This window comes from Pongo abelii, chromosome 11 (assembly GCF_028885655.2).
Source record: "Pongo abelii isolate AG06213 chromosome 11, NHGRI_mPonAbe1-v2.0_pri, whole genome shotgun sequence".
NCBI classification, from domain to species: Eukaryota; Metazoa; Chordata; class Mammalia; order Primates; family Hominidae; genus Pongo; species Pongo abelii.
In genome coordinates, this window is record NC_071996.2 from 145,302,971 (window position 1) to 145,328,624 (window position 25,654).

Sequence of the window (25,654 nt, forward strand, 5' to 3'; positions counted from 1 at the left end):
CCTTTGTTGAATTTATAAAATATAAATCTTTTGGAAAATAACTTCTAAGTGTTTTAGGAAGGTTTCTTCGAAATGAAGTGGTTTACAGTAAGCTCTTAAATTTACTCTTTTTTTTTTTTTGTAGTCCTCTCTGGTTGAATTAAGTGTAATTGGTACTAAATGGAGAGAAGTTGGTTAAATTCCTTGAGTACAATTCCCTACATTTCTGCCTGTCAGATTGATGACACTAAGTCACATGTTTTTTCTGATGGAATTAGTATATTATTAAAATGCCATCTGCCCTCTTCTGCTTGTGATCGCAGAAGTCCCAGGGAAGAGGGTGTGGAAAATCAAGTGTCTGGGATGCAGCTGACCAAATGGGAGAACTGCTTCTAAGGGGGACTCTTTCTTAGGTATACAGTACCTTTCCATCTTTTTTTTTTTTTTTTTTTTTTTTTTAAGACAGATTCTCACTGTCGCCTAGACTGGCTGGAGTGTGGTGGCTCTATCTCAGCTCACTGCAGCCTTCACCTCCTGGGTTCAAGAGATTCTCCTGCCTCAGCCTCCCGAGTAGCTGGGATTACAGGTGTGCACCACCATGCCTGGCTAATTTTTTTATATTTTTAGTAGAGATGGGGTTTCACCATGTTGGCCAGGCTGTTCTCGAACTTCTGACCTCAAGTGATCTGCCCGCCTCGGCCTCCCAAAGTGCTGGGATTACAGGCGTGAGCCACCGCACCTGGCCTACCTCTTCATCTTGTTCCTCCTGCGTGTCATCTTTTTTTGATTTTTTTGAGGCAGGGTCTCACTTCATCGCTCAGACTGGAGTATGGTGTTGCAGCCACAGCTCATTGCAGCCTTGACCTCCTGGGCTCAAGTGATCTTCTTGCTTCACATTCCTCAGTAGCTAAGACTACAGGTGTCCACGTCTAGCTAATTTCTTTTTTTTTTTTTTTTTTTTTTTTTTAAGAGAGACAGGGTCTCCCTGTGTTGCCCAGGCCGGTCTCAAACTCCTGGGCTCAAGTGATCCTCCCATCTTGGCCTCTTAAAGTGCTGGGATTACAGGCATGAGCCACCGCACCTGGCCTTACATGTCATCTTATTTCAAATTAAAATCATTACCTGGGAGTCTAGAGATGGGTCTATATGTTTATATATATATACACACACATATATATACATATATGTATATACACACATATATAAATATATATGTACATGTATGTATAAATATATATGTATATGTGTGTATGTATATATATATATATATTTTTTTTCCCTCTGTCGTCCAGGCTGGAGTGCAGTGGTGTGATCTCGGCTCACTGCAACGGGGTTTTGCCATGTTGGCCAGGCTGGTCTTGAACCCTTGACCTCAGGTGATCCACCCACCTCGGCCTCCCAAAGTGCTGGGATTACAGGTGTGAGCCACTGCGCCCGGCCAGTGGGTATTTTTTTCGAAGCTTGACTCCTTTTTTATCAGGAGCTACGTGAATTGCCTTATAAATCACATGATGTGGCATGTGAAGATGATGAAATTATGACAGGGGCTGTGAAATAAGACAAGGGAACCTCTCCATGGAGAATTGCTGAGGCAACTGGCCTCAGGCCTAAGTGGATCTCATTCATCTGAGAGTCAGTGAAGGAACCTGGCTGGGTGTGGTGGCTCACACTTGTAGTCCCAGCACTTTGGGAGGCTGAGGTGGGTGGATTACTGGAGCCCAGGAGTTTGAGACCAGCCTGGTTAACATAGCGAAACCCCACCTCTACAAAAAATGCAAAAATTAGGCATGACAATGCATGCCTGTAGTCCCAGCTACTCAGGAGGCTGAGGTGGGGGGATCCCTTGAGGCCGGGAGGGGGAGGTTGCAGTGAGCTGAGATCACACCACTGCACTCCAGCTTGGGTGAGAGAACCAGACCCTGTGTCAAAAAAAAAAGAAGGAACGTTTGGGAATGGAATCATCGTGTTGGTTGATCTGCAAATGTTAGTGATTGTGAGTGTTAGTTTTGCACCTATTGCGTGTTCTCACCCCACTGGGAAAACTGGTGGCTGTGCCCCATTTCACAGGTGAGGAGACTGAGGCTGGAAGAAGTCCAGGCCTGTGTCTGTCCTGTAGCTATCGAGCAGGCTCTCAGACTCCAGAAACAAACCTCAGTAGAAATCAGCTATTGAGCAGGCACTCAGACTCCAGAAGCAAACCTCAGTAGAAACAGAAGTGTTGGCCGGTCGCGGTCTGCCTATAGCTATTGAGCAGGCTCTCAGACTCCAGAAACAAACCTCAGTAGTGTCTGTCCTGTAGCTATGGAGCAGGCTCTCAGACTCCAGAGACAAACCTCAAGTGTCGGCCGGGCGCGGTGGCTCATGCCTGTAATCCCAGCACTTTTGGAGGCCGAGGTGGGCGATCATCTGAGATGAGGAGTTCGAGACCAGCCTGACCAACATGGGAGAAACCCATCTCTACTAAAAATACAAAATTAGCCAGGCGTGGTGGCACACCTGTAATCCCAGCTACTCGGGAGGCTGAGGCAGGAGAATCACTTGAAACCGGGAGGCGGAGGTTGCCGTGAGCTGAGATCGCGCCATTGCACTCCAGCCTAGGTGACAAGAGCAAAACTTCATCTCAAAAAAAAAAAAAAAAAGAAATTAGAAGTGTTAATTCTAAAAAAGTTATCTTCCTCCGTTATAAAGTAAGATCTGGAAGGTCAGGGAGGTCTCTGTACCATTCCGATGCCTCAGTCCTTCCTCCATTATAAGATAAGATCTGGAAGGTCACGGAGGTCTCTGTGCTGTTCCGATGCCTCAGTCCATCTCCATTATAAGATAAGATCTGGAAGGTCAGGGAGGTCTCTGTACCGTTCCGATGCCTCAGTCCATCTCCATTATAAAGTAAGATCTGGAAGGTCAGGGAGGTCTCTGTACTATTCCGATGCCTCAGTCCATCTCCATTATAAAGTAAGATCTGGAAGGTCAGGGAGCTCTCTGTACCGTTCGATGCCTCAGTCCGTGGCTCCTCATTGTGTCTTCCTCTTCAGCTGGAGCTGTGAGGGTGTCCAGGAGGGGTGAGTTCTGCTCGGAGGGCCTGCCGAGGGCATTCCCTCCTGTCCTCCAGCATGAGAAGGACAATGTAGGGCCCCTAGAGTACAGGGAAGACCTCCTCATAACTGAAGAGATGTGAGTCTGAGAGTCTTTGTTGGCTCTTTTGTAGGAATCACCGCAGGTCTCTGTGGTCCTTGGAGCCAGCCCGTGAGGCGGGTGGCAGGCTCTTGCTCTCTAAATGCAGTCACTCTTGGAGGAAAGGGCGTTGTGTTGGGTTCAGTGTTAGTAAAGAGACTCATGTTTGGTTGGGTCTCTGTTGTACTCCGTGCTGCACCTCCGCTTACAGAATACCTCCCATCCATGCTGGGTCGTGACTGCTCACCTGTTTCAGTGATCTGAAAAGGCTGGCCCTGAAAGAGCGGTTACTGCTCCCGTGCGGTTTAGAGCTCTTCCTGCGCCTTAACTTGTCCGTTTCACAGTGAGGACACCAAGTCACAGGAAGGTCACTAGCCTGTAAGGTTGCGTGACTGCTCAGTGGTGGGCTCAGACTTCTGACTCCACAGCTGGTGCTCCAGCTGTCAGGAACTTGTTCCAGGTGTGACGTGTGGACACTCCCCACTTGGAGCATCCTCCACATTACCGAGAGGAGGGTGCAATGTGGTGGGAGAAGCAAGGGATCGTGTTTTCAGAGTGTCTGCCACTAGCCCTAGGGGAATGTGTGACTCACTCCCAACAGAGGGCAGGATTCTGGGGGAGGCCGGAGTGCGTTTCTCTAGACGGAGGAGCAGAGCAGCTTGGGGCACGGTGTGGGAGCCCTCCTTAGGGACCCCATGGGTCATGTTCGCTGTGGCTGCGCCGCTCCTGTTCACTGCCAAGCACTGTGATTGCTTCTTGGTTTTGCTCCCCTCGGGTTTCCTGGTCTCTTTGATGGTTGATACAGTGAGGAATCTGAGGCCACACACCCGTAATTTTCACAGTTACAGGTGGAGGTGTGGTGGTGTATTTGAACTTAATGGAGCACCTCTTATTCCCTTCACTCTGAAGCTGGCTTCCTTGCCTATAAAGTTTGCTAATAAACCTAAGAAATACACCTGCTGTGCATTTTACTGTGTCCGTGATGAAGATCCCTCAACTTCACAGCCGCTCAGGCCTCGTGACCCGACTTTCAGAGGAGCCTTTTTCCTTTTCTTCCTTATCTATACTTCTCTCATTCCTTTATCATTTATATTTTTAATATGGGAAATTAGACATCCTAGAAGTTTCTCAGCTTCCAGATTCTGATACTGCAGACTGTTACTGATTCAACAATATGGTCCTTTTCCTGATGACATCCGCCACATTCTTCTGAAAATACAGATGGTCTCCAAGCTACCATGGTTTGACTTACAATTTTTTGACTTTACGGTAGTGTGAAAGCAGTATGCATTCTATAGAAACCATACTTGACGTTTTGAATTTTGATCTTTTCCTGGGCTAGCAGTATGCCCCGAGATACTCTCGAGATGCCAGATAGCTCCTCATCAGCCACATGATGAGGAGGGGGAATGACCCCTGTTCTACAGGGCACGGTGTTGCCAGCTGAGTTTGCCCAACTGTAGGCTAATGTAAGTGTTCTGAGCACATTTAAGGCAGGCTAGGCTAAGCTATGATGTTAGGTTACGTGTATTCAGTGCTTTTTTTTTTTTTGAGATAGAGTTTCACTCTCCCACCTGGGCTGGAATGCAGTGGCGCGATCTCAGCTCACTGCAGCCTCCACCTCCTGGGTTTAAGCAATTCTCCTGCCTCAGCCTCCCGAGTAGCTGGGATTACAGGCGCCTGCCACCATGCCTGAGTAATTTTTTGTGTTTTTAATAGAGATGGGATTTCACCATGTTGACCAGGCTGGTCTCGAGCTCCTGACCTCAGGTGATCCACCCGCCTTGGCCTCCCCAAGTGCTGGGATTACAGGCATGAGCCCCTGTGCCTGGCCTCAGTGCATTTTTGACCTAAGTATTTTCAACTTACAATGGGTTTATTGCACATAATCCCATCCTAGTTAAGGAACTTCTGTAGTCTACAAAGAGATACTTGCCAGTGTTCATTTAGCTCTGCTGTACTTTAAATAAAAGATATGTGTATCTTTAGTTCAAAGCTGGTGCCTTAGAATGGTCTCAAACATGAGAAGAATGTTCCAACAGCAAGGTGGAATCATTGTCCTGCAGTGTTGAAATTAGACTGGTGGTGGCCAGGCGCGATAGCTCACGCCTGTAATCCCAGCACTTTGGGAGGCCGAGGCGGGGGGATCACGAGGTCAGGAGATGGAGACCATCCTGGCTAACATGGTGAAACCCTGTCTCTACTAAAAAAAATACAAAAAATTAGCCAGGCGTGGTGGCAGGCGCTTGTAGTCCCAGCTACTTGGGAGGCTGAGGCAGGAGAATGGCGTGAGCTGGGAGACGGAGCTTGCAGTGAGCCGAGATTGCGCCACTGCACTCCAGCCTGGCGGGCGACAGAGCGAGACTCCGTCTCAAAAAAAAAAGAAAAAAAAAAATTAGACCGGTGGTGTTTTCATCCTTTTTCCTTGAGAATAAATTTTCTGGATTTTAGTCTATATATTGAATAAAGCCTACAAGTCAAAGAATAGTAGGGACTTCTGAAGATTCAGGAGTGGCTTTAGAGAGGTAGCAGGGACATCATGATGTTTTTCAGCTCTTTAAAAAGATAGGAGTGGGCCGGGTGTGGTGGCTCATGCCTGTAATCCCAGCACTTTGGGAGGCAAAGGTGGTTGGATCACTTGAGGTCAGGAGATTGAGACCAGTCTGGCTAACACGGTGAAACCCTGTCTCTACTAAAAATACAAAAATTAGCCGGGCATGGTGGCAGATGTCTGTAATCCCAGCTACTCGAGAGAATGAGGCAGGAGAATTGCTTGAACTCGGAAGGCGGAGGTTGCAGGGAGCCAAGATCATGCCACTGCACTCCAGCCTGGGCGACAGAGTGAGACTCCATCATAAAAATAAAAAAAAAAGGCATGGACCTTAATTCATCCCAATTCAGTTTTTGTAATCGTGCAGAAACAAGTAACATATATATAAAAAGGCAGGAGAGAATGTAAACTTGGACTTTATTTATTCACAGTCACCAAGCAGTTTGGTTGATATTGTCTCTGAAAGCATGGACAAGTGAAATACATAAGAGCAGAGCTCTTGGGGGCCAGGTGCAGTGGCTCATGCCTGTAATCCCAGCCTTCGGGAGGCTAAGGCAGGTGGATTGCTTGAGCCTAGGAGTTTGAGACCAGCTTGGCAACGTGATTAGACCTCATCTCTACAAAAAATACAAAAATTAGCTGGGTGTGGTGGCACATGCCTGTAGTCTCAGCTGCTCAGGAGGCTGAGACCGGAGAATTGATTGAGCCTGGGAGTTTGAGGCTGCAGTAAGCTGTGAGTGCACCACTGTACTCCAGCCGGGGTGACAAAATGAGACCCTGTCTCGGAAAAGAAAAAAAAAGGAGCAGAGCTCTTGGACAAAGCCCTGCTGTGGAAAGCTTGCTTCATCTGGCTGCAGCCACTCCACAACGCCCGTCATCTTGCTCAGGAAGCCGCAGCACTACTCTAGGAAAAGGTCAGAGAGGGGCCTGGCTCTCCCACAGCTGAGACTCCTTTAAACAATGCCTGTAGGGCCCTCTATTGTGGATTTGGTAGTTCTGCCTGCACTGAGGGAGATGCTTGCAGGTGCTTCTGAACCCTGTGTTTGGGAATTAGCTGCGCATACAATTAAGGCTTTTGGGTATAGTAAAATTTGTGTGCCTTTGACCCTGTGGTTCTGAGTCCTTGATGTTAATGACAGAGCTGACATTGGAGCCCTTCTGACTGCCAGCCAGCACCTCATTGGAAGTGTTTCATGGAACCGTCACAGCCACATGCTGAGGCTGTCCTGTTATTATCCCATTTTATGGATGAGGGAACATTCACACTTAGAAGTTAAGTAAGTGGCCCAGGAAACTACAATTTACCAGTACCCAAGCTGGGCTTTAAATTCTGACTGCCCCCTGCCTCCCCAAGGGGATTGTGCACAGCACAGCAGTACACACAACGATGCTTTATAGTATCAGCTTAGGTGGAGATCTGTGTTTACGTAGAATGCTGAGGAAACCACAGGCATAGTATGATTTCACGTATGAACCTGTGCATAAGGACTTCTGGAAAGAGTCATCGCTGGGCAACGAGGCTTCATGTGATTTGTGTATTTTTGTAGTCTTCAGTATTTTTTATGATTGGCATATATCATTTTTATCGAAGTGTGGGGTTGTTATCAAAAAGTAAATTTAGATGTGGGAGAAATTCATATGTGATTGATTTTCAAAAGATTGCTGTAAAGTTGCTGGTGAAGGATGAGTGATCAGACACCTTCAGAGCTGGAGAGGCAGCAGATGGGAATTGTGTGTTCCCGGTTCCCTGAAGAGCAGCTGGAGAGAGATGCCTCTGCTGCCGCCCCAGAATACGTGATGGGCATCTCACCACATGGGTGTTTGGGCTGGTGCATTGCTGCTGGCGGGCGCCTTCTTTTCAGGAACACTGTGGGACATGGGTATCCTCAGCCACAGTTCTGTGGACAGGAAGACCCTGGGCCTCTCTAGTTTCTTTCTTTCTTTTTTCTTTTCTCTTCTTTTTTTTGAGGCAGTTTCACTCTTGTCACCCAGGCTGGAGTGCAGTGGCACAATCTCAGCTCACTGCAACCTCCACCTTCTGGGTTCAAGTGATTCTCTTGTCTCAGTCTCCCTAGTAGCTGGGATTACAGGCGCCCGCCACCACGCCTGGCTAATTTTTGTACTTTTAGTAGAGACAGCATTTCACCATGTTGACCAGGCTCGTCTCAAACTCCTGGCCTCGGGTGATCCGCCCACCTTGGCCTCCCAGAGTGCTGGGATTACAGGCATGAGCCACTGTGCCTGGCCTAGTTTCTTAATTGAAGTAAAACAGAGTAAGATGGCATACAGGGCTAATCATTAGCGCAGCAGGTAAGCACCATGGCTCTGCAGCCAGCTGCCTCCTTAGAAAGTGGGGTGTTGCCCCATGGAAGCGCTGGCATGCTCTTCTGGTAGCATTGTTGAAATGAAAACAGGTTCAGTCCTTGATCACTAGGCTTTCTGTACCCAGGGACCTCTGGGGACTTGGCAGAGAGTTTGATCTCTCAGTGTCCAGGGGTTAACTTTCTACCTGAGAGTAGCACCCCATGCTTCTCCAGCACCTGCTCCTAACCAGGAAATTGGGGTAGACCAGAACCCCCAGTCTTCCCAGCAGCTCAGTATTTCTTGCCCCAGAGCATCTGCCTTCGTCACAGTGACTCTGAACATGCTGCCATGGTAACATCTGGTAAACCTTAGGGTGGCTATGAAAAATGACTCTTTGCCCTGTTTTTTCTGTGGCTTCCCTTGCGCACAAGGATGAAGGAGGTGGTTTCACTTTATTTTTATCCTTTACGTTTTAATCATGTTTTAAGTCTAAAGTAAGTGCTTAAATCGGGTGGGTTTTTATTTTTTTACTTTCTCACCCCTCAGGTTGGCCCCTAACTTGGCCTCTCACCCTCGTGTCAGCTGTTAGACACTGACTCAGTGGCTCAGAATATGAACGGCTCAGGAAGTAGCATGCTGGCCCCACCTCCCTGTCGCCATACCTTAGCAGAGCAGCTGCCCCGCAGGGCCTCCTCCGCTTTCCCAAGGGTTTACTCCATCCATGGTGGGTGTCTTGGTAGGCCCGAGATACGAGAGGGAGTGCTGCTGTTGCAAGAATTTACAGTTGTTCTCTTCAGCACAGAAATGCTGTAAATGGCCTCTTTCAATACTAGTTTATGAAATTATAAGTGTCTGATATTGTGCATCTTTGGTTTCAACAGCTACTCTGACCTACGACACTCTCCGGTTTGCCGAGTTTGAAGATTTTCCTGAGACCTCAGAGCCCGTTTGGATACTGGGTAGAAAATACAGCATTTTCACAGGTATTGACCATGCTGAAGCCCACCCTGGTGTGACCGCTTGGCCTGCAGAAGCATTTTGTGATAATTGTTCTCTGCTGACTCTGCCATAACTTGTGACTTGCAAACTTAAGGCATTGTGTGTGTGTGTGTTTTTTTTCTTTTAAACAACCTCTAGAAAAGGACGAGATCTTGTCTGATGTGGCATCTAGACTTTGGTTTACATACAGGAAAAACTTTCCAGCCATTGGTAAGTACTCTGTTTTATTACAACGCGGAACAAAATATACATGTTTTTAGGAAGGAGGAAAACTTATGCTTGTAGATTTAACTTCAATATGCCACTGACTTCATTTGAATCTTCACAGCAATCCTGGTTAAATGAATTGGCCAAGGCCTCATACGTAGTAGTGGCAAAGCTAGAATCCACGGCTCCTGACTCTAGGCCAGTGTGTTTTCAACTGCAAATCACAGCTTATTACTGGAGCTGGAAATCAGTGTCATGAGTTACGACCAACATTGTTTAAATGTAGGACAGAATGGCATAGAAAACAGTGTGTGTCTGCCATGGGCAGGCAGCATGTTGCTTCAGGGATTTTAGTTTTAGTTTGCATATTTGAATGTTCTGGGTCACAGCTGTACAATGTGTTTCTTACTTAGGTCCAGAATGTTTGGAAGCCATTCTCTGTAGCCCTCATCTTTTTTAGTATTTTCCACACTTAACCTGTGGGGAGATTTGAAGGGCCAGGTGAATGTGACATGTTTTTATGTAACACTAAGGTGCATTCTGTTAAAAGCCATTCATCGTTGTATACCCTGGAGCTGGAAGGAGATGGGGACTGGTTCTCAGCCTTGCTTCTCACCGGCGGAGAACTGAGGCCGGAGGTGAGGGCCAGGCTGGCGCCACGCTTCCTCAGTGCCGGGTCAGGGTTTGGTCCCTCTTCTAGGGGTGGTTTCATTCTTTATCCCGAAGTGAGGTGGAAGTCAAATAGCCACAACGGCTTGACATTGGAGAACACTGACACATAGGGACATACAACAGTGTCTCCTTAGGTTGATATTTAATCATACACCTTGTGAGATGCACCCTGGGAATATTGATATTTAATGATATATTTTAATGACATACCTTGTCAGATGTGCCCTGGGAATAGTTGCTCATTTCACAGTTTCCGCTTGTTTCGCAGCTGCACTGAACCTGCTTTCTTGGCGGCCTTGGATGCAGGTTTGTCCCCAGCCTCCATCTCCTTCACAGCTACCCTGCCGCGTGCTGGGAAGGAGAACAGGACTGGAGCGAAGCCTTTCTGGTTTGGCAGAGGCCTTGTGGAGGAGGTAGAGGCTGGGGATGAACCCTGCAGATAAAGCAGCCCTGACGCAGTTCTGAAGGGCAGTGTGGTGTGTTTCCTTCTTAGCCCCACAGAGATAATGTTTTTAAATTATTAATTTCATTTTTTTAATAGATGGGGTTTCGCTATGTTGCCCAGGCTGGACTTGAACTCCTGGGCTCAAGCAGTTCTCCCTCCTCAGCCTCCTGAGTGTCTGGGACTACAGGTGCACACCACCGCGCGTGGCTCTGAGATACGTTTTTATCAGCAGTGGAGCGATCAGCAGTAGAGTGATCAGCAGTGGAGCGAGGGTGATCATGGGCACTGCTGATTGGGTTGTTGGTGGGTGACGGCCACGACTACCCCAAGACACAGGGTTTATTGTCCTTGCCAGTGCGTGGAGAAGCTGCCGGAAGCCCAGAGGTGGGCACAGGGCGAACCTAGTGGTCTGACCCCTGAATCTCTGCTTCTCACCCTGGTGTGCAGCCACCTACCAGCCTCTTGTCTGCTGCACAGGTGGCCCTCTCTGTTGTCACAGCTGTACAGTGGCATTCCACTGGACCCCTGCTATGGGCTGGCAGTGTTTTCCACGTGCCTGTCACATGCCGCGCAGTTCCATGGTGCATGTTGTCCATCTTTCTGGGACCCAGGGAGTGGCTGTGAGGGCAGGGCCCAGGCACCTGTGCTGCAAGGGCTAAGTTGCTGCCCTTGCGGCCCTTCTGTGCTCTCAGCAGCACTGGTTGTCATCAAGCCTTTGAATTTCTGCCTTTCTGGTAATTGGAAAATGCCTTGTTTTGTTTAACTTTGCATTTTCTGGATGACTTACGGGGGTTAGTGTCTTCATATGTTTGTCAGACATTCCTTTTGCTCCGTGACTGACTTGTTCATGTGTTTTGCCCATTTTGAAGAGGTGGTCGGGACATTTCACCCTCCAGTAAATGTGGCCCTTGGCGTTACTGAGTCCTAAGAGGTGTGTGTTGCCCCAGGTGGAGCTGATGGATGAGGGAGTCGGTGCCTGTGGTGTGGGGCTGACCCGCTGCCTCCTGCCAGTGGGGCCATCTGGCCATGAGCACTTCTCTCTCTGTCTGCCGTGACAGGGGGGACAGGCCCCACCTCGGACACAGGCTGGGGCTGCATGCTGCGGTGTGGACAGATGATCTTTGCCCAAGCCCTGGTGTGCCGGCACCTAGGCCGAGGTGAGTCACAGCCCTGGGGAGGGCGCATGGCCAGGGTGTTCTCAGCAAGCAGAGGGGACTGTGGGGTCAGGGCTCTTGAGAGCAGATCACAGGTGAAACAGTAAGTAGAACTTGGGGGTTTCTTGTGTAATGAGCCACTTGTTTTTATTGATTTAAAAAACTGACTTTAAAGAACGTTGATAAATCAGCATGGGCAACATGGCGAGACCCCATCTCACAAAAAATACAAAAATTAGCCAGGCGTGGTGGCTCCTGCCTGTAGTCCCAGCTACTTGGGAGACTGATACGGAGAATTGCTAGAACCCAGGAGATGGAGGCTGCAGTGAGCTGAGATCGCACCACTGCACTCCAGCCTCTGCAACAGAGTTAGATCCTATCTGAAAAAAAAAAGAAGAAGAATGCTAATAAATGTTTTAAATTACTGAAACTGTTTTCTGTACAGATTTGTTTTGATAACTGGACATTTATGTATTTGAAATCCTGGAGAACATGGGTTTTTACTTTTAAAAGATTCTGGGCTGGGTGCGGTGGCTCACACATGTGATCCCAGCACTTTGGGATGCCGAGGTAGGTGGATCACGAGGTCAGGAGATCAAGACCATCCTGGCCAGCATGGTGAAACCCCATCTCTACTAAAAATACAAAAATTAGCTAGGCGTGGTGGCACGCGCCTGTAATCCCAGCTACTCGGAAGGCTGAAGCAGGAGAATCGCTTGAACCCGGGAGGTGGAGGTTGCAGTGAGCCAAGATCACACCACTGCACTCCAGCCTGGGTGAGAGAGCGAGAGACTCTGTTTAAAAAAAAAAAAAAAAGATTCTGAAAAAGGTTTGGATGCCATCTGTATCTTGTGTGTGAAAGTGAAAACTTGTTTCTCATATTTATGGTAGAGGTGACCTGTGATTTTTTTTCCAATAGATTGGAGGTGGACACAAAGGAAGAGGCAGCCAGACAGCTACTTCAGCGTCCTCAACGCATTCATCGACAGGAAGGACAGTTACTACTCCATTCACCAGATAGGTGGGAGGCTGCAGATTGTGCCAGGCCCCACCCGGGCTGTTTGGAGAGGGTGGAGTGGTCGGTTTCCCCTAAGAGCTTTTCTGGTGTTGTGGGATATGGAGCAGGAGGCTGTAAACCTGTAAACACTGACCTCTGACCGCCTGTGTGCTGCTGTCACATCACCCCCGTGTCATCCCCCATCACCCCCGTCCCACCCAGGCCCAGACCCTGGGCCTTGCCCTTCCTGCTGTCCATGGGGCTTGCAGTGCCTGGTGCCCAGCACAGTCTGGGGAAATTGGCCTCGCCCCATCAGTGAATCTGAATGCTCAGATTGAAGTGGAGTGAGTAAAGAGGAGCTGGCCTTTCTTGCAAGCAAGGCTGGCTTTTGACACTGTGTTTTCATTTACAGAAGGAAGTGGTCCCTTCATTTCCCCTCCTTTTCTAAGTTCATAGTGAAGGACAGTCCCCGAGACCTTGTTTGCCCCCTCACACCTCCCCCGATCTTACTGGGGCATCCTTCCTTCCGTCTGGAGGCTGGGTAGGGTGCTGTCCAGGCCTTCCTGTGATGTGTCTCCTGGCACCACGTGCCACCAGAGGTCAGGGCTGGGGGCGTTGGGATGGTCGGGGCGGGTGTGTGTTGCTGATGTGTGTCTGTTCCCTGCAGCGCAAATGGGAGTTGGCGAAGGCAAGTCCATAGGCCAGTGGTACGGGCCGAACACTGTCGCCCAGGTCCTCAAGTATGTACTGCACTTCCACTGCCGAGCATGGGGCAGCAGGGATGCTCCCTGGGAGTTAAGTTCTCCTTGAGCCTTCATGGCTACAGGAAATAAGGGGTCTCTAATTATTTACTTCATGGCCGTGGGAAGGTTTCTCAGAGATGACTATGTCAAGAGGTCTCGTGAATAGGAATTTATGTTTTCTAACAAAATGAACACCGTAGTCCACATCCTGGCTGGCACATTGGACCCTTGTTCTTTGTCTGCCGCATGGATCCACCTGTAATGGTGGCTTCTGATGGGGTGGGCAGCTGAAGCTAGTCTGCAGCCATCTGTGCGGGTGCTGGGCCCTTCCACCTCTGCAGGCTTGTTGGAGGCTGCCCTCCGCGGGCCTTGCCACCTGCCTTTCTCACTTTACCTGGAGACTCCCTGTAGCCTCGCTTGCCTTCCCATACACCTCAGCGTCTGAAAGTGTTCTCTGCACCTGCTCCGCACCTGCTTCCTCTCGCGCCTCACTCAGCTCCATTGCGTGCCCGCCCCCCAGATTCCTCTGAGATGACCTTCCCTGCAGTTCCAGAAACTTGCCTGTGGTTTCAGCTTCGTGTCCACTCTTCATTCCTCTTGACCCATCCAGGGTCATTTGGTCTGATTCCATGTGTCCTGGCATCCCAGCATTTTTGGGGAGGCTCTGGCCAGTTCCCCCAGGACTTGTCCCCTCAGGGTCTCCTCCCCACTGGTCCGAGGGCCAGTGTCTCCCCAGCCCGTCTTCAGCCATGGCTCCCTTGAAGCCTCTCCTTTTGCGTCTGCCTGTTTCGTATCCCACTCAAGGCCCTCAGGTACCCCACGTTCCTCGTTCCTGAAATGGCCCTGTCTCCCCTCACCCACAGCCTGCTCCTCAGCATGGCAGTCGCTGTCTCCACCCAGCTTTTCTGTCAGGTTCCCTGGGGTCCTGCACAAGTCCGTCTCTCCCACATCCCACGTCACCCCCGTCCCACGTCACCCCCGTCCCACATCCCCAGCCTGCTGCTCCCTCTGTCTCCTGGGCCCGCCCTGTGTTTGGTGTGGCACCTGCTCAGTCCCTACTGCGTGCCCTTCAGAGTCCTCTGTCCAGCAGCTCCCCAGCCCCCACCACACCCCTCCACTCACACTTCTCTTGCTGCTGCCTGGAGTGGCCCCATCAAGTCAGCGCTGTAAGCACCAGGCCACTCGCCATGCTCACTGTTTCTCCTGGTCCCCTGCCTGCTCCCCACCAGCCCCTGCCCCTGTTGCTGGATGATTCTCCCCAACCTGCAAGTGCTGTGGCACCCAGGCACACGGACGGCTTCCAGGGCTGATTTGTCCCTGGACTCCAAGCTCAGGTCGAGCTGCTTATTCTGCATTTCCACCTGGGTATCTGTGTGCATGGTGACCTGACAGCCAGAGCTCGTGCTGGCCCCAGCCTTCTTCTCCTACAGTGGTCCTTCAGGTGCTCAAACCAAAATCTGGGATTGTTCTAGACCCCTCTTTCTTATTGAGACGGAGTCTTGCTCTGTCGCCAGGCTGGAGTGCAGTGGCGTGATCTCGGCTCACTGCAACCTCTGAATCACTTGGGGTTCAAGTGATTCTCCTGCCTCAGCCTCCCGAAGTGCTGGGATTACAGACATGAGCCACCATGCCTGGCCAGGACTCCTCTTTCTTTTTTCTTTTTTTTTTTTTGAGACAATCTAGCTCGGTAGCCCAAGCTGGAATGCAGTGGCGTGATCTCGGGCTCACTGCTTCCTCCGCCTCCCGGGTCCCGGTTCAAGCAGTTCTCCTGCCTCAGCCTCCCCAGTACCTGGGATTACAGGCACCCGCCACCATGCCCATAATTTTTTCAATTTTTAGTAGAGACAGGGTTTCACCATGTTGGCCAGGCTGGTCTTGAACTCCTGACCTCGTGATCCACCTGCCTCCGCCTCCCAGAGTGCTGGGATTACAGGCATGAGCCACCGCGCCCGGCCAGGTCTCCTCTTTCTTTCTTTTTTTTTTTTTCCGAGACAGAGTCTAGCTCTGTAGCCCAGGCTGGAGTGCAGTGGTGCAATCTTGGGCTCACTGCTACCTCCGCCTCCCGGGTCCCAGTTCAAGCAATTCTCCTGCCTTAGCCTCAGTAGCTGGGATTATAGGCACGTGCCACCATGCCCAACTAATTTTTGTATTTTTAGTAGAGACAAGGTTTCGCCTTGTTAGCCAGGCTGGTCTTGAACTCCTGACCTCGTGATCCACCTGCCTCATCCTCCCAAAGGCTGGGATTACAGGCATGAGCCACCGCGCCTGGCCAATTCCTCTTTATTTCAATGGGCCCATTCAAAATATCAATTCCTCTTTCTTTCAGTGGGCCCATTCAAAATATGTCCAGACTCTGACGAGTGTTCATCCTTTCCCCTGTGCTGGTCCCAGCCCCATCTTCTTCCTTCTTGTTGATCTTCCTTCTCTCTTTGCATCCTAGAGTCTCTTTAGCAAATAACAGCAGAGCCATCTGCATAAAACACATTGGCCACCACTCTGCCTTGAACTGCCCTGGCACTTCACTGCTGACTCAGGCGGGGCTCTACCCCACCTCCCTGGCATGACACCTTGTGCTCCTGGGACACACCAGCCTCAGGGCCTTTGCATGTGTGGTGCCTGGCACTTGGACCCTGTTCCCCCAACACCTGCCTGGGTGGTGCCCCATGTCTGCCCAGGTACCCTTTGGCACCAAGGTTTTCCCTGTGGCTACGTTAGTAGCGCCACTCCCCGTTCCTGCGTTACTGTTCTCTGCAGCGTTGACCACCGGCCCACGTGGCTGCTGCTTCCTTGTTTGCCTCCGCCAGGTCAGCTTTGCCAGTGCTGCTGTGTCCCTTATGTGTGGGTGTGTCTTCAGCACTGCAGCTGGGCTGGAGATGGGAGGAGGAAGGTGGTGGGGCGGGGGGTGGTGCGGGGGCAGGCTGTCCTCCCAGTGTCCCCTCTGGGCTTGTGCATTGGGAGGGGCTCTGTGTGGTCACCCCAGTCCCGTTCTCTACCCCCACCCAACTCCCCTCCACAGGTCTTGCATTCTGCCCCCAGGAGCACCAGGTCTTTGCTGCCTCAGGGCCTTTTCTATTGTTTTACCTTTTGTTGAGGTCCTCTGACCCCACCTCCACCAGACCTGAGATGAGATCAGAGTCCCGTTAGACTTTTGGCTGCAGAATCTGCCCTTCCCTCAGAACGGGAAATCCGAGGCCACGTCCTCCTCACTGGCGTGCACAGTCGTGCTTCCCACTAAGCTGCAGGTTTCTCTGTAAGGACTCAGATTCCTTGGTTGTCAGCTCAGTGTGTTTGGTGGAGGGGAGAGCAGAGCAGAGCGTGAAGGTGCTGGGAGGCCTGCCTCAAAGTTGGCAAAACCCACAGCGTCTCAGAGCTGCGTTCGTGTTCTAGTCCCTGCCTCTGTGCTAGTGAGACCAGGAAACCAGGCCACTCAAAAGCCTCTTGCGTGTGCTCTCTGTGAATGGAGGTTGGGGCGAGGGCAGAACCCCTGGGCCTCAGATGAGAAGAAGCAGATTTACCCTCAGTGTTCTTCCTGTCTGTGGCATTGGCCATGCCCCGGACTTGAGGAGCCTTGGCCCTTCTCATCCGAGAAGCACCTCTAACACGAACACTCCTTTGCACAGCTGTCGCCGCAAAGATGAACCGTCTTTGAATTGTACAAAAGCTTATGGTCGTTCTCCTATTCTCTGTAGGAAGCTTGCTGTCTTCGACACGTGGAGCTCCTTGGCGGTCCACATTGCGATGGACAACACTGTTGTGATGGAGGAAATCAGTAAGTGGCGCAGGGTTTCCATGGACAAGAAAGTTGAAATTATGGGCAACACAGACACTTCCTTGCCTGAGTCCCCACGGGAGCCTCGGCGAGTGTTGTCAGTCGCCCCATGCCGTGCAGGTGCTCCGTGGGGCCTGCGTGCCAAGCCAGATGCACGGTGGCCTCGCTCTCCTATCCCGGCGGTCATACCAAGAGAGGAGAGCCCAGGCTCTCTGGAGGCCGTGACTTGGTATCTCACGTCATGTTTTGTGTCTTGGTTACAAATCATTTGTGAAGGCGTGCTGTGCTTAGGCGCCCTCGTGTGGTAATTCTGGTGAAGTTCTTTTGCCTTGATATGCCACAGAGAGATGCAGCAACCATCTCTAGCTGCACCATCTCGAGCAAAGGCATGTCGTGAAGGCAGAGCTCTTTTCAGCTTTCTGGAAGAAAGGTCTGCTGCAACCCTGAAGGAACCTAGGCGTGGCAACATTTACATCTAGGAGGAAAATTGTGGCTCAGTTTTAACAAATGGGCTCATTGAGTGAGTTACAGATTCATGTTTCACCTTCCATGATGTAGCCAAGCTGAGAACTCTTAAAAATGCCTCACCACCTTTTCACTCAGGGCTGAGAACACTTAAAAACGCCTCACCACCTTTTCACTCAGGGCTGAGAACGCTTAAAAACGCCTCACCACCTTTTCACTCAGGGCTGAGAACGCTTAAAAATGCCTCACCACCTTTTCACTCAGGGCTGAGAACTCTTAAAAATGCCCCACCACCTTTTTACTCAGGGCTGAGAACGCTTAAAAATGCCCCACCACCTTTTTACTCAGGGCTGAGAACGCTTAAAAATGCCTCACCACCTTTTTACTCAGGGCTGAGAACGCTTAAAAATGCCTCACCACCTTTTTACTCAGGGCTGAGAACGCTTAAAAATGCCTCACCACCTTTTTACTCAGGGCCACCTTTCTCCCAGGGAACTTCTCAAAACTCCCTCAATTCCAATTTTATTGAAGTTCTACATGTGGGCTAGTGCCTTGAATCCAATTTTCCATAAGAAAGAGCTCATTTAGGCCGGGCGCAGTGGCTCATGCCTGTAATCTCAGCACCTTGGGAGGCCGAGGTGGGTGGATCATGAGGTCAGGAGTTCAAGACCAGCCTGGCCAACATGGTGAAACCCCATCTCTACTAAAAATACAGAAACTAGCTGGGCATGGTGGCATGCGCCTATAGTCCCAGCTACTCAGGAGGCTGAGGCAGAAGAATCGCTTGAACCTGGAGGCGGAGGTTGCAGTGAGCCTTGATCACACCACTGCACTCCAGCCTGGCCGAACGAGACTCTGTCCCAAAAAAAAAAAGACCTCATTCAGAGCCACAGCCGTAACTGCGCACAGATTCACAGTGGGAGTGGGTCCTGCCCTGTGACTGTGGGTGTGCCAGGTCACCACACAGGTGTGTGCTGGGTCACAGACGCGCCCCTTCCTGCCTCTCCATTCTGTTTCTTCATCGTCTGGCCGTCCTGGGGGGCGTCGTGACACAGCGGAGGGAGTGAGGCAGGACTTTCTAAGGGAGAGTGAGGCCGGCTTCTGCAGCATTGAGAGCTTTGCCACAGCAGACTCTCCTTCCAGGATTCTGTTCTTCGAAGACTTGAACTTGGGATCATAACCAAAGGGTGTTTGTTTCTTCCATCTGCCTTTTCCCTCCATTCTGTTTCTTGAAATTTTTATAAAACATTGGAAACATAGGAAGAGTACAAAGAAAGAGAAAAATTATTGATTTTACCACTCAGAAATAACTGATATGAGCATTTTGACATTCTTACTCTCAGTATTTCTCCTGTGCTTTTCAAAAACTTACATAGTTTGCTAAGTATTTTCTCCTGGCGGTGAGTGACAGCATTGTAGGTATTAACTGGCTACACAATATACTATTATACCTTAGTTCCCTGTTCACTCCCCCACCCTCCCTCCCGTGTTTGGGGAAATCACTTACCCCCTCGTTCCGCACCCGTGCTCAGGATCTCACCAAGTCACACCTCAGTCGCTGGCCTTGGATTAGGGAGGCTGTTGCTGGGTGCAGTGGCCAGGAAGGCGCAAGGGTCAGGGCTTCCTAGAACCTCCGTCCCTCTGGGTGCAGGTAGCACTGCTGGGAGTCTTGGGGGCAGCTCGACTGTGTGGACTCCAGCTCCGACTCTTCGGGAGTCTCAGGGCTGCCTAAAGCAGTGCTGTTGAAACGTGGCTTGTCAGAGTGAGGGTGGGGTCAGGTCCTGGAAGAGCTTGAATCTGCATTTCCCAGCCCCTGGGGATGGTGGCTCCCGGGAGGATGTGGAGGCTGCCTGGTCTGACCGGCTTAGTCTCACTGCATCAGCTGCCTGAAAGGATACTGTTCCTCATAGGAGCATGTGGAAGGTGCCTGATGCCCCCATTTAGGAAGAAAGGCATCCACATCCAGCCAGCAAAGGCACTGGCATTGATGCACAAGGCTTGGGTTTCTGGGTTCCCGAGTGTGGCGTGGTGTTGTGAGGAGGACATCGGGGTTGTTCTGAATGATCCCTACCAAAAGCCCCAGGAGGGAGTAGTGGGGGGAGGGCAGGAAGCTTTTTTCAGTTGTGCTTCTGAGAGCGCAAGGGAGGACATCTGAGAAGGAAGTCTGCAAAGCCGAAGCTAGAGAAACAGACAGGTCCTTGGCCAAGCAAGGACTTTTCTTCTAGTTTCTCAGAACTGCTTGTGGAAGGAGCAGTTAGATAGGAGGAGACTGATGCCATTCAGAAATTCCACTAAAGCTTCTTCCTGCAGTGAAAGAGCTGCCTGACGGTGTTCCCACTCAGATTTTAGGTGAAGCCTGCGGGGTAAGGGGAGACCTTACTGCCTACAGTGTCCCCATCCACCAACCCATCTCCGCCCCCTACCATCCCTCTGTCCACCCCCAATCAGAGGCCAGCCAGGACATCCTAGCATGCTCTTCTTGTCCTTAACGTTGATGGGCTTAGACCTTTCTAACGACAGTAGACAGAATGTCACTGAATGTAGGGAGGAAATACAGATTGGAAAACGTGTCAGTCTGGCAGTGAGGACAAATGACTCCAATGAAAGAAAAGTAAATACCAGAGCAAGCACAGTCAGAGAAACAGAGTGGGGAGGAGAATCACAATAGCTGAAACTCCGCTCCCTGAGAGGCAGTGCAGCAAAACAGAGGCAGCTGAAAGCAGAGTGTGTGGATTAGAACTTCTCGGGGGAGTTGGCCGCTGAAGGAGGAGGAGAAAATTCCCCTGAGGTGGTGAGAGTTGAGTCTTTAGAGCTAAAGACTCCCAAATTTTTTATCAGAAGTTCCTGATAATATTTCCAAATTGCAGAAGTAAAGGGAAACTTCTCTAAACATCCAAACAATAGCATTACTACTAAGCTGCTTTGAAGAAAGGCAGTCTCAACTGGCCTGGGCATCTCATCTTTGTGCCACACCAAATGCTACTGTGGAAAATGTTTAGAATTCTGAGAAAAGACCTGGCTTCATGAGGTGAGAGGAAGTATATGTACTGTGTAGTTGTCATTGATAGAGAAATAGAAATTTTAAATGTGTTCAAAATATAAAGAGAACACGAGAAAATTTCAAGTGGTGGCAGGAATAGGCAAAAGCCCGTTGCACCCTGTTGACAGCAGGGTGTTTGTGACGTGGTAGGTCACACACTCAGTGCTGGGATCTGGAGGCACAGAAGCAACCGGCCCAGCTACACATCAGCCCTTGAGCCGATCTGTGTGTTCAATCATATTCCTGAGACAGTAGGGTCTGTGCAGGTAACAAAGCACCAGTCAGCAGAAAAATGTCACCACCGGGAAGCCTTTCTACCAAAACATAACTTCAAAATCAATAAAGCGGGCCGGGCACGGTGGCTTACACCTATAATCCCAGCACTGCGGGAGGCCAAGGTGGGTAGATCACATGAGGTCAGGAGTTCAAGACCAGCCTGGTCAACATTGTAAAACCCCATGTCTACTAAAAAAAAAAAAAAAATTAGCTGGGCATGGTGGCATGCCCTTGTAATCCTGGCTACTCGGGAGGCTGAGGCACGAGAATTGCTTGAACCTGGGAGGCAGAGGCTACAGTGAGCTGAGATCATGCCACTGCACTCCAGCCTGTGTGACACAGTAAGACTGTGTCTCAAAAAACCAAAACAACAAAAAATAATAAAGCAAAATATAGAGAAAACAGAATAATTAACAGATTAGATATGGAAAGATCAAAGCTACAGGGGACCCAGATAACACAATAAGCAGAGTTTAGTAAATACCTATCAAACCCTAGATTGTGACAGCAGAGTGTACCTGGGAATTTCTATGAAACTAATGCAGAATAAAATGAAAAAAGGACAAAACCCTGCTGTCTGGAAATGTGAAACCTCAAAAAAGTCAAGTGTACAGACCATAACTATGTATCTGAATCTGATGTGTACAGAACTCAGAAGAAAACTTGTGTACCTTCAATACTAGTATATGGGTTCTTTTACAAAGTGAAAATTAATGAAATAAGCATACAACTCAAGAATTCGGAAAAAGCAAAATTAACTGAAGAAACCAAAGAATGATATTAAAGACAAATACAGAAAGTAATGATTTAAAGGAAGAAATGTATTAGGCTGGGTGTAGTGGCTCATGTTTGTAATCCCAGCACTTTGGGAGGCTGAGGCAGGAGGATTGCTTAAAGCCAGGAATTCAAGACCAGCCTGGGCAACATAGCCAGACGTCTCTCTCTTTTTTTTTTTTTTTTTTTTTGGAAACAGAGTCTTGCTCTGTTGCCAGGCTGGAGTGCAGTGGCACGATCTTGGCTCACTGCAACTTCCGCTGCCCAGATTCAAGTGATTCCCCTGCCTCAGCCTCCTGAGTAGCTGAGACTACAGGTGCATGCCACCACACCTGGCTAATTTTTTGTATTTTAGTGGAGATGGGGTTTCACCATATTTCACCATGTTGGCCAGGATGGTCTTGATCTCCTGACCTCATGATCTGCCCACCTCGGCCTCCCAAAGTGCTGGGATTACAGGCGTGAGCCACCGTGCCTGGACCTTGTTCTATAAAATATTTTAAAAATAAAATTTAAAATTAAAAAAATTTATTAGAACTAACACATACTAGAACTGGCTCTTTGAAGCAATAACGTATATGTTTAAAAAATCAAAGTTAAAATCCCTCCCTTGGCTAAGCGCTGTGGCTCCCGCCTGTAATCCTAGCACTTTGGGAGGCAGAAGCAGGCAGATTGCTTGAGTCCAGGAGTTTGAGACCAGCCGCCTGGGTAACATGGTAAAACCTCATCTCTACAAAAAACAAAACAAACTAGCCAGATATGGGGGCATGTACCTGTAGTCCCACCTACTCAGGAGTCTGAGGTGGGAGGATCACATGAGCCTGGGAGGTTGAGGCTGCAGTGAGACGTGATTATACCACTTCACTCCACCGTGGGTGACACAGTAAGACCCTGTCTCAAAAACCAACCAAACAAACCCAAACAACTCCCTTAAGGCTGGGCATGGCAGCTCCTACCCATAATCCCACCCCTCAGGGAGGCTGAGTTGAAGGATTGCTTGAGACCAGCCCGGACAACTCCCTCTCTATAAGAAATAGAAAAATCAGGCCAGGCACATGGCTCATGTCTGTAATCTCAGCACTTTGGGAAGCTGAGGCGAGCAGATCACTTGAGGTCAGGAGTTCGAGACCAGCCCGGCCAATGTGGCAAAACCCCATCTCTACTAAAAATACAAAAATTAGCTGGGCATGGTGACACACACCTGTCATCCCAGCTACTGGGGAGGCTGAGGCAGGAGAATTGCTTGAGCCCGGAAGGCAGAGGTTGCAGTGAACCGAGATTATGCCACTGCACTCCAGCCTGGGCGACAGAGAATCGGCTTCAAGAAAAAAAAAAAAAGAAAAATCAGTGGGGCACAGTGGCCCACACCTGTTGTTCCAGCTACTCGGGAGGCTGAGGCGGGAGTATTGCTTAAGCACAGGTGTTTGAGGCTGCAGTGAGCTGTGATTGTGCCACTGCACTGCAGCCTGGGTGACAGAGTGAGACCCCGTCTCTAAAAGAAATTTAAAAATTTCTGTCTCAGAATCCTTGTTTTCTAGCTGTCTGTTTTGAGAAATTTGAGTCCTACAAAAAAGCTCAGTGAGTCATGGCCACAAACCCTCCACCTAGATCCACCAATTGTATTTTGACACGTGATTTTTATGAGCAAGCCTCCTACGAATGAGAGTGTTCCTCAGAGCCACACAGCCTCATCACCACAAAAGAGGTGACGCCGCGACTAACCAGGGTCCATCTTGGCCCCTTGCTGTCCCAGGAACAACCCGTGCAGCTGACGTGTGTTCCTGGTTGAGGGTCCAGTGCTGTTGTATATAGTTGTGATGTCTTTCTAGTCTTTAATTGAGAAGGTTCTGCCTCTTTGTTGTGGTTGTTGCTGCTTTGTAGCATTTTTGAGAAGTTCAGGTCAGCTGACCATCCCACATGCTGGATTTGTCTGCTTCCTCACAGTTGGGCTTGGGTTGAGCCTGTGGCTGAGAGTAGCCCCTGGGTGGCAGTGTCCTCTGCCATCCCGTCCGGGGCCTGCAGTGGAACACTGTGTCAGATCCCCGGAGATGTTGTCTTTTTTCCTTTGTAATTAATGAATAATCCAGTGGTGACACTGAGCATGTCCTGGTGAGCTGTGTGACTCCTGCCTGATAATGGTGGTTTTTCTAGCCTGTCCTTTCCTTTCACGTTTATTGGTTGGCATTCTTGAGAAGAGCCATCTTTTCTCCCATCACTTAGTGTGCAGTGTGCTACCTGTCACCTGTCTGTCACCTGTCACTGTCGCCTGTCACTGTCACGTGTCACTGTCCATCTTTTTGATGCTTGATGGTCCCACCTTTGGCCGGTGGCCACCTCAGTCTGGTGGTGTCTTTTGCCGTGTTCTGGCGTTTTTTGTTTATGTTTTGAGCCCTCCCTTATGTTCTGGGTTAAGCAGATGCTGCAGGCACCTCTGAACATTCCCTGCCTGGCCCTGGAATCAGCCTGGGTCCTCTGAGTGGGGAGTGGTATTGAGAAACCTCGATCTAGACGCCGGGCATGCTCCATGCTCCCAGAGTGTCTTCTCCCATCACCGCACCCTCTGGTTGATGTGTCCTCCGGACCATTGACTCATGGGTGTGTGTAGGTGGAAGGGGTGGGAGCAAGGAAAGGGGTTGCTGAGGAGGCCTGGAGGGAGTGGGTTCTGCCTCTGCTGGCACTAGCCAGGCTGGCCGGCTGCGTGGGTACAGGCTGGCGGGCTGCGTGGATACTTCTGTGATTTTCCTCTCAAGTGCACGTGGCTTTTTCTTGCACTGTTTTGTGTGCTTTATTTCACAATAAAACTCTTGAATTAAGTGTGCTTAGAAAATATTTCTTTTTTCTCTGGGTGGCAAGATTATGAAAAAATTTTCTTATGCTTTTCTGTATTTTCCAAGTTTGAATTTCACTGTAAGCACCTGGCTTTGTACTGCCCTTTTTCTGTTACACAATCATCATTTGCTTGCTTGTTGTGGGAGCACTTTTGCGCAGGTCTGCTTGGTTGGTGAAAGCATGTCTCCCTTTCTAGGAAGGTTGTGCAGGAACAGCGTTCCCTGTGCGGGCGCCACTGCGTTTCCTGCAGATTCCGACCGGCACTGCAATGGATTCCCTGCCGGAGCTGAGGTCACCAACAGGCCATCGCCATGGAGACCCCTGGTACTTCTCATTCCCCTGCGCCTGGGGCTCACGGACATCAACGAGGCCTACGTGGAGACGCTGAAGGTGGGTCCTGCCGTGCGGCGCTTGCCCTGAGTCCCTGTCCCCTTCTCCCAGTTTTTAGTCACTTTGAGTGCATCGTCGTCACGTGGCCATTTGTGCAGCTGGCTCTCAGGGGAGGGGTAAACAACCCTGGTTTACACCATTTCCCAAGGGGTGAGTGGGCGTGAGTCACGTCCATCAATAGGCGCGTGCTGCTTTGGTTCTGCAAGTGTCAAGGCGAATGTCGAGGACGAAAGCATGAGGCGCTTGTAGGGGGTCCTCGGAACCAGGTGCCATTCCTCGGCCTGACAGGGAGCCCTGCCCCCTCCCGGGTCTCCACTGTACCCCAGGCATGCCCGCCCCACTCCCCTACGGCCGTCTTGGCCTGAGGTCCCTTTGGAGGGTGGGTTGGCCTGTGAGGAAGGGACTTGTGGGCAGGGCTTGGGGATGGGCAGGGCTCTGTGAGGAGCTCCAGCCACAGGCTCCCCCATGTCATGAAAGCAAAAAGGGGCCGGGCGTGGTGGCTCACGACTGTAATCCGAGCACTTTGGGAGGCCAAAGTAGGCAGATCACGAGGTCAGGAGTTCGAGACTAGCCTGGCCAACATGGTGAAACCCCGTCTCTACTAAAAATATAAAAATTAGTTGTGCGTGCTGGCGTGCGCCTGTAGTCCTAGCTACTCAGGAGGCTGAGGCAGGAGAATCTCTTGAACCCAGGAGGCAGAGCTTGCAGTGACCCAAGATCATGCCATTGCACTCCATCCTGAGTGACTCCATCTCAGAAAAAAAAAGAAAAAGCAAGCAGAAGGGAAAACCATCCTTTCTTCAGTTAACTCAAATTTTAGACCAAGGAGTCACATTTGTATGGAACTGAAATGTGGCTTTCTGTTAAAATTATTCAGTTGTCTGAACTT

The 25,654-nt window shown here is 50.0% G+C and overlaps 1 protein-coding gene across 3 annotated transcripts in view; it reads left to right on the forward strand.

The window, feature by feature from the left end:
- Window positions 1–25,654, forward strand: part of ATG4B (autophagy related 4B cysteine peptidase) — a 36,989-nt gene that overhangs the window by 5,211 nt on the left and 6,124 nt on the right. Inside the window, exons 1-8 of one of the 3 annotated variants that reach the window (XM_054550144.2) lie at window positions 8,884–8,988; window positions 9,143–9,214; window positions 9,762–9,849; window positions 11,387–11,485; window positions 12,402–12,503; window positions 13,147–13,219; window positions 16,912–16,991; window positions 24,572–24,765. In XM_054550144.2, coding sequence (XP_054406119.1) covers window positions 9,164–9,214; window positions 9,762–9,849; window positions 11,387–11,485; window positions 12,402–12,503; window positions 13,147–13,219; window positions 16,912–16,991; window positions 24,572–24,765 — 687 coding nt within the window. In that variant the 5' untranslated portion in view covers window positions 8,884–8,988; window positions 9,143–9,163. Of the gene's footprint in view, window positions 1–8,883; window positions 8,989–9,142; window positions 9,215–9,761; window positions 9,850–11,197; window positions 11,260–11,386; window positions 11,486–12,401; window positions 12,504–13,146; window positions 13,220–16,911; window positions 16,992–24,571; window positions 24,766–25,654 lie in introns of those variants that run through there. The other 2 variants (XM_009238373.4, XM_024243627.3) reach the window with 2 other exon arrangements.